This window comes from Sinocyclocheilus grahami, unplaced genomic scaffold, assembly GCF_001515645.1.
Source record: "Sinocyclocheilus grahami isolate Dianchi unplaced genomic scaffold, SAMN03320097.WGS_v1.1 scaffold199.1, whole genome shotgun sequence".
Classification (NCBI taxonomy): domain Eukaryota; kingdom Metazoa; phylum Chordata; class Actinopteri; order Cypriniformes; family Cyprinidae; genus Sinocyclocheilus; species Sinocyclocheilus grahami.
Genome location: NW_015505378.1, coordinates 748,369 through 767,115, shown reverse-complemented (window position 1 = coordinate 767,115; position 18,747 = coordinate 748,369). Strand labels below are relative to the sequence as shown.

Genomic DNA, 18,747 nt, shown 5'->3' with positions numbered 1-18,747 from the left:
CCCCCCCTTTTACTTTATAAAAGATGCGTACACTCACATGCAATCATTTATTGAATCACATGAAGTTTACGGAGTCATTGAAGTTTTTGTAAAAAATTATATGGTGTTTAACATCAACATGAACACAAAAGGCTGCATTTGGTGCATGTTTTACATTTGATTTCTTCTTTTCATAATCTCCTTGTTTGTTCTTGATCTTTGAGGTGTATTTAGCTATTAAAGTGGCCTGACTTTCAGTGCTCTGGGTGATTGAATCATGCACTATTAGTTCAGAAATGGACAGTGTCTTAAAACTCATTGACCTGCAAACTTAGACAGCATTTTTAGGCATCAAAGGCAGGCTTTTAAAATCCTTAAAAAGGCTGTGCAGATAGGCAGCTCAAAAGGTTTTCAAATGCAATGGTTGCAGAAAATGAACATAAATTAAAGTTCATGTTTGCCTGTCAGTGTGTTGCTGTGGAATGAAATACGTTATTTGAAAATTCTGGTGCACAAGTCAAGTGACTGGCCAAAACCTTTGGTGGGAAACACCTGACAACATGTTCAGATGTGTTAATGAGATTTAAATGACCCTGTGAGGGTGTCGTTTGTCTTATCTCAGGTCTAACAGGTATCACACCACCATCTGTTTAACAGGCTTTAACACGTGTACAATAACATAGAACACCGAAAACTTGCATATTGTGTTGATCATCGACTTAAAGGATTGCACAGGAGCTATTTGCATTCAGTTTTATTCTGAAATGAAAGATACTGAATAGACAAGTAAGTTAGTTGACATGGTCTTGATCCAGGTTGGTTGTTTTCTTTAGACTGTACTGTGCTGGTGCAGTTTGTCATGAGTTTTTCTCTTCTTGCAGAATTTGGTATGAGAGATGACCTGCGGAAGATGGAGATCTTGGGAATGTCGAGCCGAGATCTGTATGTGAAACGTAAGTAAATCTACTGTAACCACAGAAGTCACCTTGTCAGTTCATATGAATTTAAATAATTATTGCGTTGTTGTTGTTTTTTTAAGAATAGTTCACCCAAAAATAAAACTTTGTTGAAATTGTACTCACCCTCAAGCCGTCCAAGATGTAGATTAGGGATGCACGATATATCGGCCACCATATCGGTATCGGCCGATAAATGCTAATTTTTTCTGTTATCGGTATCGGCCTGATAAGAAAATTTGGCCGATATCTTAAAGCCGATAAATAATGCATTATTTCCTTCAGAGACACTTCAGATGCGCGCTGTTCGTTTGCAGCCTTTTGTGCAATTGTACGTTGTAATATTGTGTTTATTTGATGTATATCTGATTTATCTCATATAGAATGCGTTTGGTTAAGTTAAAAGAGCACTTCAGTTTACCGGTGATCGTCTTTAGCTCAGCGCACGCAGCTCAAACAGCAGTGCACAACATTAATAACTATGATTGGGAATGTTGTGTATATAACATTATATACAATTCTGTTTTATTGATCTGTGGCGCATTCATTTTGATTCTTTACACGTGTAATGATGTCCAGTGAATTGTTTGCATTATTTATGCATTATTTTATTTATTTGTAAGACTTTTTTTATGACAAAATTTGGTAATTGGAGAGTAAAAATATGTTTAAAACGTACACCGTTCAAACTAGGCTGCTTATGTTGAAGTGTTTGGGATGTGGCTTTTAATGATGAGACCTTTTTTGTAATCAGGCTCTCAAAAAGTATATAACAATTTGGATATAGATTTATCGGCCAACATATCGGTTATCGGCTTTCAAAAATAAAGAATAATCGGTTATCGGTATCGGCCAAAATTTTCATATCGGTGCATCCCTAATGTAGATGAGTTTGATTCTCTGCAACAGATTTGGAGAAATGTAGCATTCCATCACTTGCTCACCAGTGGATCCTCTGCAGTGAATGGGTGCCGTCAGAATGAGAGTCCAAACAGCTGATAAAAACATCACAATAATCCACACCACTCCAGTCCAACAATTGATGTCTTGTGGAGTGAAAAAATGTGTGTTTGTAACAAACAAATCCTTCATTAAGACCTTCTAACTTTAAACCATTGCTTCCATCCAAAATATGAGTCCATAATCCATAATAATGCTTCCTCCAGTGAAAAAGTCCATCTCATATTTGGTATATTTGTTTAAAACTGTGTTGGACTGTTTTCACCTGTAAACGGCGCTTGATCTGTGCATATTTCTCTCCTGATTCAGATGAGACGACTCTTTCACTGCAGAAATCAATAATGTGGATAGAGTACTCGTATTTTAGCTGGTTCGAAGTCTTGAGGCATTTGTTTCTTACAAACATGCAGCTTTTTACTTCACCAGATGTTAACTGATGGACTGGAGTGGTGTGGATTATTGTGATGTTTTTATCAGCTGTTTGGACTCTCATTCTGACGGCACACATTCACTGCAGAGGATCCACTGGTGAGCAACTGATATATAATGCAACATTTCTCCAAATCATTTTTGGGTGAACTATTCCTTTTTCATGTAATGTTTCTGTTTTATCTGATATCAGCTTTACTGTACCAAAAATTATTTTTAATAGTTTTAGTTTAACAACCCTGGAACTCTGGACAAACAGTTAATTGTTCAGACAAACAGATCTGTTTGTTAATGTTGTCACTCCACCCCATTACATGTCATTTGTCATTTTCACAATGCATTTTACATTTACTTCAGCTCACAAAAGACACTTTATGTTCCTTTACACCCACTTTGTTGGGTTGGTTTGTCTGCAGAGGAAGTTTAGCATCGATGTTTGTTTAAACCAAACATATTTCAAACAGTTGAAAACATGCACGGCTGGTGCTTATAGAGAAAGATTCCTCAGAAGTCAGAGTGGTGTTTGAATATAATTCAGTTGATTTAAAAGTGTGGATATGCACCATTAAATAAATATTATCCTCCGAAGTGACAGACAAACTGCGAACAAAACACTTTTCACTCTCACAGCCCCGTACACATTCATTTTCACTGGCATATGTGAGTGTCACTCTCACACTGCCTTGTGGTTCAGCTGTTGTCCTCCTTTGCCTCTCTCCTCTTCCTGTGGCACACCCACCTGTGTACCTGTCCAGGTGTGAATCCGCAGGTGAAGTCGGGACGCTTTATGAAGCTCCTCCCTGATTATGAGCATATGGACTATCGGGACGTGTACACACACTGTATGTACTGGCCATGTGTGTGAAGGCTTTGTGGTGTAGCCCAGTCACTGCCTGTCAAGCTGCTGGTTGAAGATGCTCTTTCCTGCTTACATTTTGTTCCAGGTTCATTGAGTTAAAGTAAAACTGTTGAATATGGTGTCAGTTAAGACCATGTAGTAATATTTGAATTAATAAAAATATTACTGACTCGGTCCTTAGTTTGTAAAAAAAAAACAAGCAAAATGTAACGGTACACAGTAGGCATTGAGCAGTGCAAATCTGTGTGGCAAGATAAAAGTAAATATTGTTTTGAAAGAGTGATAAAATAGTGTCATATTACTACACTACACTACAAGAAAATTAAAAATTACAACAAAAATAGAAATGACAATAAAATCTTTCAGCTTGTCATGATGATGTAAAGTTTGCAAACCTAGTATGCAAATGTATATATTGCGAAATATGCAGAAGTATACCTAAAAAGCAACTGTTTAAATTCAAATGTAGAAATATTTTTAGTAACTCATTACCAGACGTTTATCCATCTTGAACAAAAGTCCCTCCAAAAAGACAATTTTAGACAACTTTAGATTTCAAATAACACTTTTTTTTATTTTTTATATGGAAGTATTAATATAAACCCTTTAGAATCTTCTTGCCCCTTTGACTTCCACTTTAAATGAGAAACATGTTAATATTATTTTCTTTAGGGATTCTTTAGGGTTTTGTTTGATACATGGGTAATTTAATTGTCCAGCTCATTTTCTCTATTTTTACAATTAGATTATCTTTGATATCATCTGTGCAAACTTAAACATAATCTTTATAACACCTAATAATAACTGTTAAATGTAATATTTGGCCAATCTCAAAGTAAAAGTTTACTTGTTGCATTTAAAATGATTGGGTTTTTTTAAATTAATTTTGAAGAAATAGTATAGAATTCAATAGCCATTTTATCTGTTGTCAGCCATAACATGAACATAATTAATGCATTTTCATATTTCTGTACTATTATAGTATTATTAGATTAGTTATTTATATTTTTAATAATTTTGTATAAAATATTTAAGTTTTTTTTTTTACATTTATTTAAAAATATTTATGTTTTAATCGTTTTGTTGTGCGCTTTTGTCAATTTTATTAGTTAATATATGTATATTTCTGTTTCTAATTTTTGGTTAAGTTTACGTTTTTCATCTAGAAGCTTATTATTATTATTTATTTCAATTACTGACAATTATTTTTAATAGTTTTAGTAAAAAAAAAAAAAAAAACGTGTTATTCTAAATCACTAGTCTCTGTGGTAATCGACAGTGTGTCACGGTTTCTTAACTTATTATGAGCGTGGAACACTCTTTTAAGGCTGAATCCCAAGTTGCATAGTTCTACTACCCACTAAATGTGTTTACTTCACTGGTGATAGGAAAGTACGTAGTGAGACACCACTATTAGGACCTACTATAACTTCTAAAAAGTGTGTTGTTATTACCATCATACGTATCACATTGTTACATTATTCATTCATCTAGCTAAATTCATTACATTATTACTTTTTTATTTATATTTAAATTCTGTTTTGGCATCCCATCCCCTGCCATTTTTGAATGCCAACCTGAAAAGTCTTCTGTTGCACAGAGAATTGTGGGTTATATTAGCCTCAAGCATATATTATTTCACTGGAAATAATTCCTTTGCCATACTATGTTAAAATACTGCGATTTTGAACGCATTAATGCTAACTTCACTAATTATTTAGTATGGATAGTATGCAAATTGGGACACAGCCTTGGTTTGGGACAGACTGATGTGACAGCAGCACAAGGGCAGCTTCTGCCGAGCGTGTGCACGCCTGTGTGTCCTGCATGTGTGTGTGTGTGTGTGTGTGATAGACACAGGATGGCAAGGGTGCAGACCATTGCAGCTGCGCTAACATCAGCTGACTGTGTGAGATGCAGATGAGTTAAAGTGACCAGTCGTGGGGAAATATTAGCCCTCTGAGTTGTTGCATGGCAGATAAGTTGCATATACTCACACACTCAACATGCATTCATGAGTTCATGCCCCATGCAGAAAGTGATCTCATCCCATCTAACGTTCTTGGGGGTTGGTTCTGTGTGTGCTGTGTGCTGCTGGCTGGCATTTTAACGTCATGTTTTGCGCTTGTTTTCCAGTGCTGCATCCCTATAGACACATCCTGGGTCTCTGGCAGCCTGATATCGGGCCCTATGGAGGACTGCTGAATGTGGTGGTATGATCATACACACACACACACACACACACACACACACACACACACACAAATGCTAACAAATACAAAAATAAAGCTGATATTGGTGGAAAATTACATGTGTGAATTTTCATAATTCGAAACTCTTGCGTGTTGCGATAATGATTATGGTGATGAATATCATTATATTAACACAGTACAGCTGTATTGGGACATATTAATATGCCATAACATTTTACAATTGAAAAAAGTATGTAGAAATATTTAAAAAAGCATGACAAAATTACTAAAAGTTAAAACGACTAAAATAAAAATATTAAAATATCACTACTAAGTTGACTAGATTTTCCAGTTACAGTCTTGTTTTTAAAACAGGCAGCATTTGCAAAATGCTGTTGAATGAAGCTAATGCTAATGTAGCATTGTGAAGTGTGATTCATTGCAGTGAACTGGTTGATTTAAATGTCATTTGAGTACATATCATATGATAGCTTTAATGTTGTTAGCTAATAGCATTAGCATACATGTAGCTTGTAGCATATAGTAGCTAACTACAATTTCACTTGTTTTACTCGGAATTATGTAGCTTGTTGCTAAGGTACATTTTCTAATTACCGTATTGGCCCGAATATAAGACGACCCTGATTATAAGACACGACCCCCCCTTTTTCCAGATGTACCTTTTGGAAAAAGGCTTTTTAAAAGCCAAATCTAGTTTTTTCTCAGTAAAACACATTTTGTCTTCAATTATTTTCATATTGCATATTTTTCCTATTTTAATTTTTGTTTTGAAAGTATGGTAAAAACTGGGGAACTGTACCAACAATCACATTATAAAAATATCCACCTTTTTCTTGTCGTAAAAATGGGCGCGGCCATTTGGAAAATATATGGGTATGGCTTCCGGTTTCATCTGAGTCCACTCCGTCCAGCTATTTTTAGCTGAACAAAACAGTTCGTTTTGCTGCTTGATATTGAAAGTTGGTGTGTCTTATCATATTATTTTATTGTATTATCAGAAATTATGAACACACTGGTTTGTACTGCAAACAGTTTTAACGTTTACTGCACGTTGTTATTCTCCTCGTTATTTACCTACAGCGGCTAATGAACCGGAAGTCTCACCCATAGGCTTACTTCCGCGTTGAAGAAAAAGGTGGATACACTTTAAAAAGAACAAAAAAAAAACAGGTAGCCCATCTGAATTAGGACATTTAGGCTATCCATCTAATAGTAGCCTACCAAAATCTTATTAACAGTAGAAGTTAAATCTTACTGTAGTCTTCAAATCTGGGTACTGTCTTACGTTTTAAAATCACAAAGGGAGTTTGGTCCCATCAGGCTAACGTGACAGTCACGACTCATGCAGCTGTAAGGTTTTCTTTTTCTTTAGTTTTTACTCGCGATCTTTACGACACGCATTACATTACGTATTTCATGGCACACTCGTATTATGCGTATTTAGCGCCACCTATTGTTGTGGGTGTATTATTGACATGCCAAAGTCTAGACCCTGAATATAAGACGACCGCGTTTCTTCAGACGTATTTCCAAGAAAAAAAACATCGTCTTATATTCGGGTCAATACGGTACTTTCCAAACACCGTATGTCAAGAAGTGCAATTAATTGTACAGAATGTGCACTTTTAGTGTACTTCAGATTTTAAAAGTATGTATAAAAAAAATTTTTTTAAAAAGGGGGTTGTAGATTCGGGGGGGCTGAGAACCGTGGGAACGGAGCGAGGCCGGTGGAGTAATTGATAATGAGCGACACCTGCACCACTCACCGGTCTCGAGTCCCACGGAGGAGCTCCGGAAGGATAAAAGGAGGAGCTACGACAGTGAAGGACGAGAGAGGACCAGGCCTGGATTTTTACAAGTGTTCCATATTTCAACTCTTTCTTGCTTTGGTGATTGATTTAGGTTGACGGGCTGTTCATCATAGGCTGGATGTATTTACCGCCCCATGATCCCCGAGTGGAGGACCCCATGCGTAGACGGCCGCTCTTCCGCATACATATGTGGGAGAAAAACAAAGCCACCATAGAATGTATGTACGGACACAAGGGCCCTCATAAAGGAGACATTCAGGTAAATGTACAATATTTTTACCATAAAGGCCCAATTTTGCCATTATATTCCATAAGATATTGACCTTTTTCTTTCCAGACTGTGAAGAAAGATGAATTTTCCACCAAATGCAACCAGACGGATCACCATCGAATGCCTGGAGGAAGGCAAGAGGTAGAAAACTGGTATTGCGTGGACAGATTTTGAGGTATACCATAGCTCTTCTGCAGTGGCTGGATGTACATTGAGCCCCATGTGCTTGTGCAGGAGTTCAGAACGTGGCTGGAGGAGGAATGGGGAAGAACATTGGAGGACATTTTCCACGAGCACATGCAGGAGTTGATCCTCATGAAGTTCATTTACACCAGCCAATACGAGTAAGCCTTCGACGACATCGCCTGTTCTCACCCAGAATGTACTAACAGTTTTATTTCCTCAGTTCAGTTTTGCGGTCGGATGGCAGATGTTTTAAACGTGTGTTTCCTGGTTTCAGTAATTGCCTGACGTACCGGCGGATTTATCTGCCCCCGTTCCTCCCTTCAGACCTCCTGCAGCCGGGCCTCTTCAAAGGGACGTACGGCAGTCACGGCCTGGAGATCATCATGCTGAGCTTCCACGACTCCAAGGCCAAAGCCACCAAACTTACCGTGAGTCTGATATCCAAAAATATAGACTGGTAGGGAACACACGAAACCGATCAAACCTTTACTATTCGAGGCACAGTTAAACACAAATAAACAATTTATAAATAATAAAAATAATAATTATAACAAAATGCCAGCAATGTATTTGCAATGGAAACTTGGTACTTGGTACATGTTTTTTTTTTTTTTTTTTTTCATTGATACATTTCCGTATTGTCTCTTGACAGAATAATACGAGTAGAATAAAACATCCTAAATTAAAAATGAATACATTTCCAAAAAAAGTTTATTGTTCACAACACTGTGATTTAGCATATTCATCAGCTCAGGTGTTTTTTTTTTTTTGTTAGGGTGACCCCAATGTTCCAGCAGGTCAGCTGACGTTAGAAATCGACCTGAACCGCCCGGTGCGTCTGCCGGACCTGGAGCACCAGCGGAGCATGGAAGAGCTCTCTCGCCTGGTGCTGGAGGTGCATGAGGAGGCCCAGAGGGGTTTACAGGCCCGGGACGCCCCATCAGAAGCTGCAGAGGTGGCCCCCCCTCAGGGGGCGGAGGGCTTGGATTCGGCTCCCCCTGCTGGAGCGGAGGGTGTGGAGCTGGGAGCTGCTGCCTGCAGCGCCGCACCTGAACCACAACCGTTTGTGCTGCCTCTGGGAGTCATGGCCCGTAATGAAGTGTATCCTCGCACCTGCAAGATGTGGTGAGTCTACTACTGTACTGTACATCTTATTACTGTACTGTACACATTATATAATGCTTATTAAATCAGCCATACGTCAGTATATGAATCCACGTTTATTTAAACAGTATTTATATTTTTATTACCTTTGTTAATTTTATTGTATTGTTTATACCTTAATAATAATTAATAATATTTGATAAAATAGGCTTAAGTGAATTAATTTAAATCAATTACCAAATGTTATTTGTGAAAGTAAATACTTTTATATAATTTTATATTTTTTTTGTCTCTATAATATCTTAAATATCATATATGACAATTATATATTTATATATTATTATACCGAAATAATCACTTGAATGAAATACTTAAAATAAATGTCATAATTTTAAATGAATGAATAATTAGTATATTGTACTATATAAAAAATGATATAAAGTAGACAAGAAAATGTTTTAAAATGTAACAAATGTAATATTAAATGCATAATAAAAATTAATTCATTATATTATGTATAAAATGATCAAAAATTGAAATTTTTTAAATTAACTTTTTAAAATATTAAATGTATATGATTTATATGTAACTTATAATAGAATTAAATGTATAATATATTTAAAAAAATGTAAATAAGTTTCTTGTAACGGTCTTAAATGATTTCATATATACAGTGCCGTGAAAAGGTTTTTGCCCTCTTCCTGTTTTGTTTATTTTTTGCATATTTGTCACACGTAAAAGATTCAGATAATCAAACCAATTTTAATATTATGCAAAGATAATGCAAGTAAATACTAAATGCCGTTTTTAAATAATAATTTCATTTATTAAGGGAAAAAAGCTGTCCAAACCCACGTGGCCCTACGTGAAAAATTAATTGCCCCCTCCTGTTAAATCATGAAAGAACTGTGATTAACCACATTATTTTAGAAAGCCGAGTTAAATTTCACTAGCCACACCCAGGCCTGATTACTGCCAGACCTGTTGAATCAAGAAATCGCTTAAATAGAACCTGTCTGACAAAGTGAAGCATGTTTAAAGAGCAACACATCATGCCGCGATCTAAAGAAATTCAAGAACAGATGAGCTTATAAAACTTATATAAAGTAGACATTAAAATGAATTCATTTATTTTATTCATTTTATATTAATTTCTATATATTATATAAAAACATGATAAATTCATTGTTAACTTAAATTTTAATTTATATTTTTGATTTAAATATATGTGTGTGTGTGTATACGTATTGTTTTATTCTAACTTTTAATTTTTTTTATTAAAACTAATATAAAGTACATATAAGAAATTCAAAATTAACTTTATAAACGGCATAAAATTAATATAAAGTACACTTAAAAATTTTTTTTTTAAATGTAATAACACATTATATTCATTTGTATTATTTAAATAGATGAAAAAAATGCATTTCTTTAATTATAATATGTTTTTTCCTTTATGCTTTTCAGTTTTTATGGAACAGGCCTGATCGCTGGCCATGGTTTTACAAGTCCAGAGCGCACGCCGGGTCTGTTCATCCTGTTCGATGACGACCGCTTTGGCTTCATTTGGCTGGAGCTCAAGTCCTTCAGTCTGTACAGTCGGCTGACCGACCAGCTGTCCCACGCTCAGGCCCCCAGCATGGAGCGCTTCGAGGCCATGCTCCGTAACATGCAGTCATGGACATCCTGATAGCAAACCTCACACTAGCATTCTCATCAGGCACATACTCTAGTATTACGCTCTGCACCGTCAGGGACCTCCCTGCTGACACACACACACACACACACACACAGCACTCCTGCTCGCATCCGCACAGGTGTATTTAAGCCACATGCCCATACATTTGTATTATATTAGGCCTTTCTTATCAGCTTTTTAATTAATTTATTTTTGTAACCTGGAAATGGTGACGAAGATGACGACAATGTGAAAATTTGCCCATAAGCTCAGCTGAGCGTGCCTCTGATACCTTACCGAGATACTTCAAACTCTCAGATCCTGTGGTTTTGTGCTTTAGAAATGTGTCCTTGATGTGGCAACATCTGCAGTTGCTTTTAATTGATTTTATTCAGTTTTTTTTTTTTTTTTATCTTTATTTGTAAAAAGTCCACACCATATTTGGAAATGCTTCCATTTTTTCTGCCAACGCTCACTGAAAACGAATGACTTCCAGCTGCTTTGTTACTGCAAATGTCAATTTTATCACCCCATAATGCGTCCATTAATAAGTACCATAACTTTTCTTATTTAAAGGAATAGTTTACCCAAACATCAAAATTAGCTGAAAATGTCCTCATCCTCAGGCCATTCAAGATGTAGATGAGTTTGTTTCTTCATCAGATTAGGAGAAATTTAGCATTGCATCACTTGCTCACCAAAGGATCCTCTACAGTGAATGGGTGCCGTCAGAATGAGAGTCCAAACTGGTTTAAATTTGAATCATCTTGATGGATTTGTTTATAACAAACATGCAGCTTTTCACTTCATAATATATTCATAATATCCAAATCTGTTCTGATGAAGAAACAAACTCATCTCTAACTTAGATGGCCTGAGGGTGAGTGAGCTAATTTTCATGGTTAGGTGAACTATTCCTTTAATTTATATCTACCATACTGTTAAAATTGCAAGTGAATAGTTAAATGGTTAGCCACCAAATTTACGGCCACGTCTCATTTCCACATGATAGGGATTCTGTTCTGTGCAGCTCTCTTCCAAGTGCTCTTCCCTACGCAGTGTAGACGTTTATCGGAGGCAGATTTCCTCCGGCTATACTTTTGTATTTGACTGCAGCATTACTAACATTTGAAAATGGAAAAAAAAAAAAAATCAGTATAATGTAAAGTGAATATATACGTATGTAAATGCATTGAAAATATTTAAACATTTATCAGTATATTTCAGCTTTGTTTTAGGGATGATTGTATATATGATCGATGAACTAATTTAAGTATATCACCTGTGTTTACAACTTCTGAGTTGAGTGGCAATTGTTTTAAGTGTAACTGATATCCTACAACTACTGATTTTATTCCAAATAAGATGCAATTTCAGCGGTTTACATTGACTCCTATTTGAATCATATTTTAAAGCATTTGTGGAAATGTATGCCAAATCTGACAATTAACTCTGTTCTTTCATTTTTTACTTCAGTTCCTAATGAATCACATCAAGTTCTGTCCCTGTTTTTCTTGTTCAGTGTTCTAATTCAATTCATGTTGACTTAAGTCTATAAGTCCCTCCATCTTAAAGGAATAGTTCACCCAAAAATGAAAATATACTCACCCTCGGGTTATCTTAAGATGTAGATGAGTTTCTTCATGGGAACAGATTTGTAGAAATGTAGCAGGCAATTGTTTTAAGTGTAATATTCTCATAGAATTGGCCGCTTACGTGGACTGATATCCTACAACTACTGATTTTATTCCAAATAAGATGCAATTTCAGCGGTTTACATTGACTCCTATTTGAATCATATTTTAAAGCATTTGTGGAAATGTATGCCAAATCTGACAATTAACTCTGTTCTTTCATTTTTTACTTCAGTTCCTAATGAATCACATCAAGTTCTGTCCCTGTTTTTCTTGTTCAGTGTTCTAATTCAATTCATGTTGACTTAAGTCTATAAGTCCCTCCATCTTAAAGGAATAGTTCACCCAAAAATGAAAATATACTCACCCTCGGGTTATCTTAAGATGTAGATGAGTTTCTTCATGGGAACAGATTTGTAGAAATGTAGCATTTCATCACTTGCTCACCAGTGGATGCTCTGCAGTGAATGGGTGCCGTCAGAATGAAAGTCCAAACAGCTGATAAAAACAAAACAATAATGTGTTCCCATGAAGAAACAAACTCATCTACATCTTGAAAAGGGTCCTGATTCGTTGATTCCTAGATGCTTTTAGGTTGACTTGAAATCTGAGTTTCTCTCCATCATTTATCTACAATGAAAATTTAGCAAAGCACTGTGCCTAAAACTGTAATTTATACATTTGTGCTGTTCTTTAATTTCCTTATTTTGTAATTATATTTAAAGTAAAACACCAGTTTTCAGAATTTTTTTTGTTTTATGTGTACATTTGATGTTAATCTGCTATTTGGGGGGGGGGGGAAAGTATTTATTTGTCAGTTCCTCAATCATAATATTGTCAATAGTTGAATTATTGTCGTCCATGTAAGTTTGCCTGTTTGAAAATCTCAAAGCGCAAATTCATGACTAGTATGCACCCCGTTGCATTCAAATTCAGGGAGGTTTGCAGCTTTAGCCTTCGTTTGTTCTCAATAAAATGGAGGAAAAACATGAATGTTTTCCGACTTTTATTTCTAAGTGCTGTAGCATTTGGACCAATCAAACACACAATTATTCATTATATTTATCATCACTCAAAACCAAACTATGTGTTAGAGTTCTGTGGACAACCCCTGAAGCAGAACAGGCCTCTGGTTACCATGACAAGCAATGACAAATCATCTGATAACACTGGTTTTATTGCTCAAAGGAATGGAACTCTCACTTCATTTCCACATAGGAAAGACACATAATGCTCATAAAACAGACTCTTCCCCATTCTCTCGTAGAAAACCTTCTATGAATGACATGCATATCTGCAGGACAGTGTGTGTGTGTATTATTACTGTCCTTGTATAGTGTCTTTTGTATTGTAGTGTATACTGTATTGTGCATGCTTATGATAGAAAGAAACACTATAATGTAGCCTCACCTATACCATGTTTGGTATCTCTGAATTCGTACTTTGATGATCTAAATGAGAGTGTATATTATATGTTGATACCTATGCAACATATCAGTGTTATAAGAATCTTTAATAGTTTTGCACCAACACCCAATCCAGTTACATATGCAAAACACCATGCTAGAAGACAAAAGAGTCGTAAACTGTCCCTCCGAAAGTTTAAGTCACCATTGGCTCAATGACCCCCTGGAGGTTCGCTGGGCGAACAGATTAGTTGATGGTAATATTCATTCTGCTATAGTTATACTGGCAGCTGATATAAATTATTGTAATTAATTATCATTTTAATTATTTATATACATTTCCCCTTGAGCTAATTTGCTATGAAGCATTAGTTGCTTGGACATTTATTTGTCATATGATCAAATTATACATTTTCTATCAAATTCGAACTTTAACACCAAAATAAACTCAATACTCATGATTTTCTCAGGTTAGTTAATTAAATTCTTACATTGAATCACAGTTAATTTTTTGTGTCATCCATATATTCAAGTGCTTTGTGTTAATATCTGATCTGATTACAGTTCTGAGCGCTCTCTTTTCTCTCGGCTTTGACGTATGAGATCTGGGAGCGTCTTGGTCATGAATGCATAGTGTTTCCCCTTCAGGTTCTTCCCAGCTTTCTGTTCCAGTCCAATGCCGAGATACTCAGCCTCATCCTCGTATTCAGGCCAGTGTGTCAGGCCCGGACCATTTGGAGACCTGCTGATCCAAAAATAGCTGTATTAGAGTGCAGAAACAATATACTTTGTTCTTCTTCACACACAAGAGGAGCGATATTTTACCCGGTGTGTGCAAAGTTCCCCCAGTAGGCCATCACAGTCCTGCACAGCTCTTCCTCTTCCTTTGTGAAAGGAGCTAAGAGGATTGAATCATCGGTTATTTAAGACGCTTTCGGAAATGTTTAGTGTCAGTAAGGATGTATTGTAATAATGAGTCTTACCGGTTGCTTTGAGGTGGGCTTTAGCGAAGCAGGTGCCCTGGATAAAGAACAGTTCATCTGCATGGTCGACACCAACAAAGCTGGGCCTGTTCTTCTGGATCATACTGGGAGGATGCTGGAACTCGTACAGGTAAACCGGCGCTCCTGAGGCTACAATCACAACAATGAACCTTGCGTTTACAGACATTTTAAACAAGTGAAAATGATTTAAAGGGATAGTACAGCCAAGAATGAAAATCCTGTCATCATTTACTCACACTCAATTGTTCCAAATCTGGGAAAAATACTGTGGAAGTCAATGGCTACCGTCAACTGTTGTCACATGAGAGTGAGTAAATGATGACCGTTTTCATTTTTGGGTGAACTATGCCTTTAACTCCAAGAGTATTTCACACTGATTTTGAGGAGCTAAAAGATCATGTAAACATAATGCACAATCGGGTTTTATTTATTAATTTTTTTCATTACTTGGCTGCATTTTGAAATAATTAACATGAAGGCTTAACCAGACTTTAAATTACGGTATATTTAAAATGTAAAAAAAAGTATTGTTATTAAAATGTAATTTACATATAACTGAAATATTTTATTTTAATATATACATTTAATATTACTATATAATATTTTTCATAATTCAGCAATGATATATTTTGAATGTTTTCCATGTTTTTAAATATGTTGTAAAAATGTAATTTATTCTTTTTACGCAAAGCTGAATTTTCAAGCATCATTACTCCAGTCTTCAGTATTACATGATTCTTCAGAAATCATTCAATATACTGATTATGTTTAATTATCAATTATTATTGGTCCTCAATTATTATTCTTATTATCAATGCTGAAAACATAGTAGATAGTTCACCCAAAAATGAAAATTAGCCCATTATTTACTCACCCATCCTTGGTGTATATGACTTTCTTCTTTCAGATGAATCCAATCGGAGTTATATTAAAAAATTGTCTTTGATCTTCCAAGCTGTTTAATGGCAGTCAGCAGGTGTTGCATGCATCAGTCCAAAAGAAGTTAAATAAAGCACATCAATCATAAAAAAAAATCCCTCTGACGGCTCCGGGGGATGAACAAAGGCGTCCTGTAGCGAATCGATGCGTTTTTGTAAGAAAAATATCCATATTCAAAATGTAATAATCACTTTAATCTAGCTTGCGCTCACTGTTGTACACTGGAAGCAGCTCCGGGCGGATGACGTATGAGGTCAGCATTGCGTATGCGCTGGTGAGTCTCGTGAAAACCAACGTTTGTTTACAGGAGCAAAGGAAGCAAAGTTTCCTTACTTTAGCAAAGGAAAACCAGTCTCCTCTTGAATTATATCGAAATCCTCCGACATTCTTCTTTACAAATCCTCGTTTTGTACTTCTAATTAGTGACCGTTGTTTTGTTTTAATCTCTCCGCTGCGCTTCCGCATTCGTCACTTCTGAGCTGCGCATGCGCAAAGCTGAATATTCTGTTCTGACCAATTGCGTAGCTTGAGCAAAGGCTTAACAGATAGCGTACACTTTCAGAAAAGAACTCCAGAAAGCAGTTTTCATAACTTTAGTGACTTTACTGGGGATTGTTCTTCTCAATTCTTTTATGTAAAATTAAATTGATTATTACGTTTTAAATATGGTTATTTTTCTTACAAAAACACATCGATTCGCTACGGGAGGCCTTTGTTCACCCTCTGCAGCCGTGTGAGGCACTTTTTATTATGGATAGATGCACTTTATTTAACTTCTTTTGGACTGATGCACTGCAACACCCGCTGACTGCCATTAAACAGCTTGAAAGATCAAAGACAATTTTTAATATATCCGACTGGATTCGTCTGAAAGAAGAAAGTCATATACACTTAGGATGACTTGAGAGTGAGCAATTCATGGGCTAATTTTCATTTTTGGGTGAACTAACCCTTTCCTATTTTAGTGGAAATCGTGATACATTTACAAGATTTTTGATGAAAGTTGAGAAGAACAGCATCTATTTGAAATAGAAATATTTTGTCACATTATAAATGTTTTTACTGTCACTTTTTGTCGATTTAATTCTGAATGAAACTAATATTTATTTATTTATTTTAACTCTTGCTTCCCAGATTCTACAAAATCACGAAGTGGCACAATTGTTTTCAGCATTGATAATAATAATAATAATAATAAATGCTTCTTGAGCAGCAAATCATCATATTAAAATGATTTCTGAAGTAATGCTAAGTAATGACGCTGAAAATTCAGCTTCGATCACAGCAATAAATTAAATTTTTTAATATATTACAATAGAAAGCAGTTCCTTTCAAATTGTAATAGTATTTCACATTATTACTGTTATTACTGAATTTTGCCTTGGTGAGCATAAGAGAATTTTCGTAATTATTCCAAACGTTTGACCTGTAGTATATATATAATTTTATGTTAAAATTGAAATGTAATAAACTACTTAATATAATCAGAATTTAATATTCTTTGTTTCTTAAGTATTATGAAATCCTTTTTCTCCATACATACAGCTGCAATAGTCCAATATGAATAGATAAATAATTCCCTGCTTCTCACCTCTGTGGTATTTTGCCAGTTGGATGGTAGGGATGTTAAACATAACGTCCCCCATCATCTCTCGATAAATGTCTCGGATTTGAATGGGGTCGCTTGTGTCGCCCAGGTACTCGTTCGCTACCTGATCAACGATCCACCGATCCCTGGGCTAATTACATTCAAAGAAAAGCAAACGTAAGCTACAGAAGAAAGAAATCCAGTGTGCTTCTCATTTAAAGATTAAAATAATAAAGATAATGTAAATGTGCATTGTGTTGAGTTGTGACTTACATCAGGATATGTAAGGGTCAAGTCTTTTATGGCTTGGTCTTTATCCACTCCATCAATCCATCCTTTACCCGCAAAATACTGTGGAGACATAACATCCAACTTTAGCATCAAAATATAAAACCAAATATGTGATTATGCCATAAATGTGTCTGAGATCTTTATATGCCTGTTGACTTCATATGGTTTCGATTCAGCGTCAGGCAGTTCAAGAATCATTTTAAATATCAAGATTTTATTTTATTTATTTATTAAAATAATTGAAAACTTTTTCTTGGAATTATTCCAACTGACATCTTTTCAATTGAACTTAAGCCTTCAATTTAGTGGAGTAAAAGTTTTCAATAAAACCATATATTTTGAAATCATTTAAAATCATTTCAGCCTTTAAATTACACTTTTTTTTCTCTCTCTCTCCAAAAGTCAAACATGAAGTAAGCTAAATATAATACACCTGCATACAAAAAATATCACTGTCCACTTTTGTGGATACTAATGCATTTTCTGTCGCTGGCTTTATTCAGACAATAGCTGTTTGGAGTGTGATATTAAATATTATAATACATTTTACTCACTGAGGGCAGTAAAAAGCCATACTCATCATTGGTAATTCCAGTAATGAGAGGAACTTTACTGAACTCTTGCTTCTTTACGATCTCCTCTACAGGTTTGGGAAGGAAATAAGAATCCACAGCAAGACTGAAGTGCATCATTGCAAACTGAAAACACAGTGGAAACAATCCTCACAGTTAACAGCTGCTCATATCAATCACATGAAATAAACTCTTATCCAGGGTGCGAACTACGGGGGAGCTAGGAGCCCATGTCTCTTAATAAGACATGGGCTCCCCTGAAAACTGGATTTGTGAAATTTGGGGGGGTAAAACTGATTTGTGAAATCAGTTTTGTGTAATGTGATCATCGTGGATTATTATGTGTAAAATTGCAAAAATATCATTCATTCATGCATGACGGCGATTTAAACCTAATTCACTTCAATAAGGATAACTATACATGCTATTGTTGTCATGAGCATCAAGGTGTGGGGGCGCTGCGGTGCAAATTTCACTCATGTTTAGTACATGTTAACTCAAAGATTCGTAGAAAAAATATAAACGTTGGACTCTGGGGTCGATTCTGTGTTAAGGTAAGGCATGTTATTCGCAATTATGTGTTGTGGCTGGGTTGTTATAGGTCTGCGTGACTCTCGATGTCTTAGGCCTAATTGAACGGAGGAATTATGGTATTCTTTTGTAGCCTGACGACGAGTAACTTTAACCGTTGTTCATGTGAACTCAAAGACAGCCTGATGCTTTGCTTATAGACTATTTGTGGGTGGCTGTTTGTCGTTTCACCTATCAATTCGTGTCGATAAAGTATAATAGGGTAAATCCTGTATAGTGATTTATCCTATATAGTGCTTGCATAAAGCAAGTAGTGCATACACTTGTAGCTGTTAT

The 18,747-nt window shown here is 35.7% G+C and overlaps 2 protein-coding genes across 2 annotated transcripts in view; one reads left to right on the top strand and one right to left on the bottom strand.

Annotated features, from left to right (window-relative positions):
• LOC107595240 (F-box only protein 31-like) overlaps positions 1-11,007 on the top strand; it is an 18,408-nt gene extending 7,401 nt beyond the window's left edge. Inside the window, exons 2-10 of the mRNA XM_016285592.1 lie at positions 861-932; positions 3,080-3,166; positions 5,320-5,396; positions 7,299-7,466; positions 7,545-7,619; positions 7,713-7,822; positions 7,939-8,092; positions 8,440-8,789; positions 10,236-11,007. Coding sequence (XP_016141078.1) covers positions 861-932; positions 3,080-3,166; positions 5,320-5,396; positions 7,299-7,466; positions 7,545-7,619; positions 7,713-7,822; positions 7,939-8,092; positions 8,440-8,789; positions 10,236-10,458 — 1,316 coding nt within the window. The 3' untranslated portion in view covers positions 10,459-11,007. The remainder of the gene's footprint in view (positions 1-860; positions 933-3,079; positions 3,167-5,319; positions 5,397-7,298; positions 7,467-7,544; positions 7,620-7,712; positions 7,823-7,938; positions 8,093-8,439; positions 8,790-10,235) is intronic.
• Positions 11,008-12,594: 1,587 nt separating this feature from the next.
• The window catches only part of LOC107595238 (uncharacterized), a 24,302-nt gene continuing 18,149 nt past the window's right edge, over positions 12,595-18,747 (bottom strand). The window contains exons 20-25 of the mRNA XM_016285588.1: positions 17,863-18,006; positions 17,291-17,368; positions 17,021-17,168; positions 14,470-14,619; positions 14,312-14,384; positions 12,595-14,228 (exon numbers count right to left, since the gene is read on the bottom strand). Coding sequence (XP_016141074.1) covers positions 14,045-14,228; positions 14,312-14,384; positions 14,470-14,619; positions 17,021-17,168; positions 17,291-17,368; positions 17,863-18,006 — 777 coding nt within the window. The 3' untranslated portion in view covers positions 12,595-14,044. The remainder of the gene's footprint in view (positions 14,229-14,311; positions 14,385-14,469; positions 14,620-17,020; positions 17,169-17,290; positions 17,369-17,862; positions 18,007-18,747) is intronic.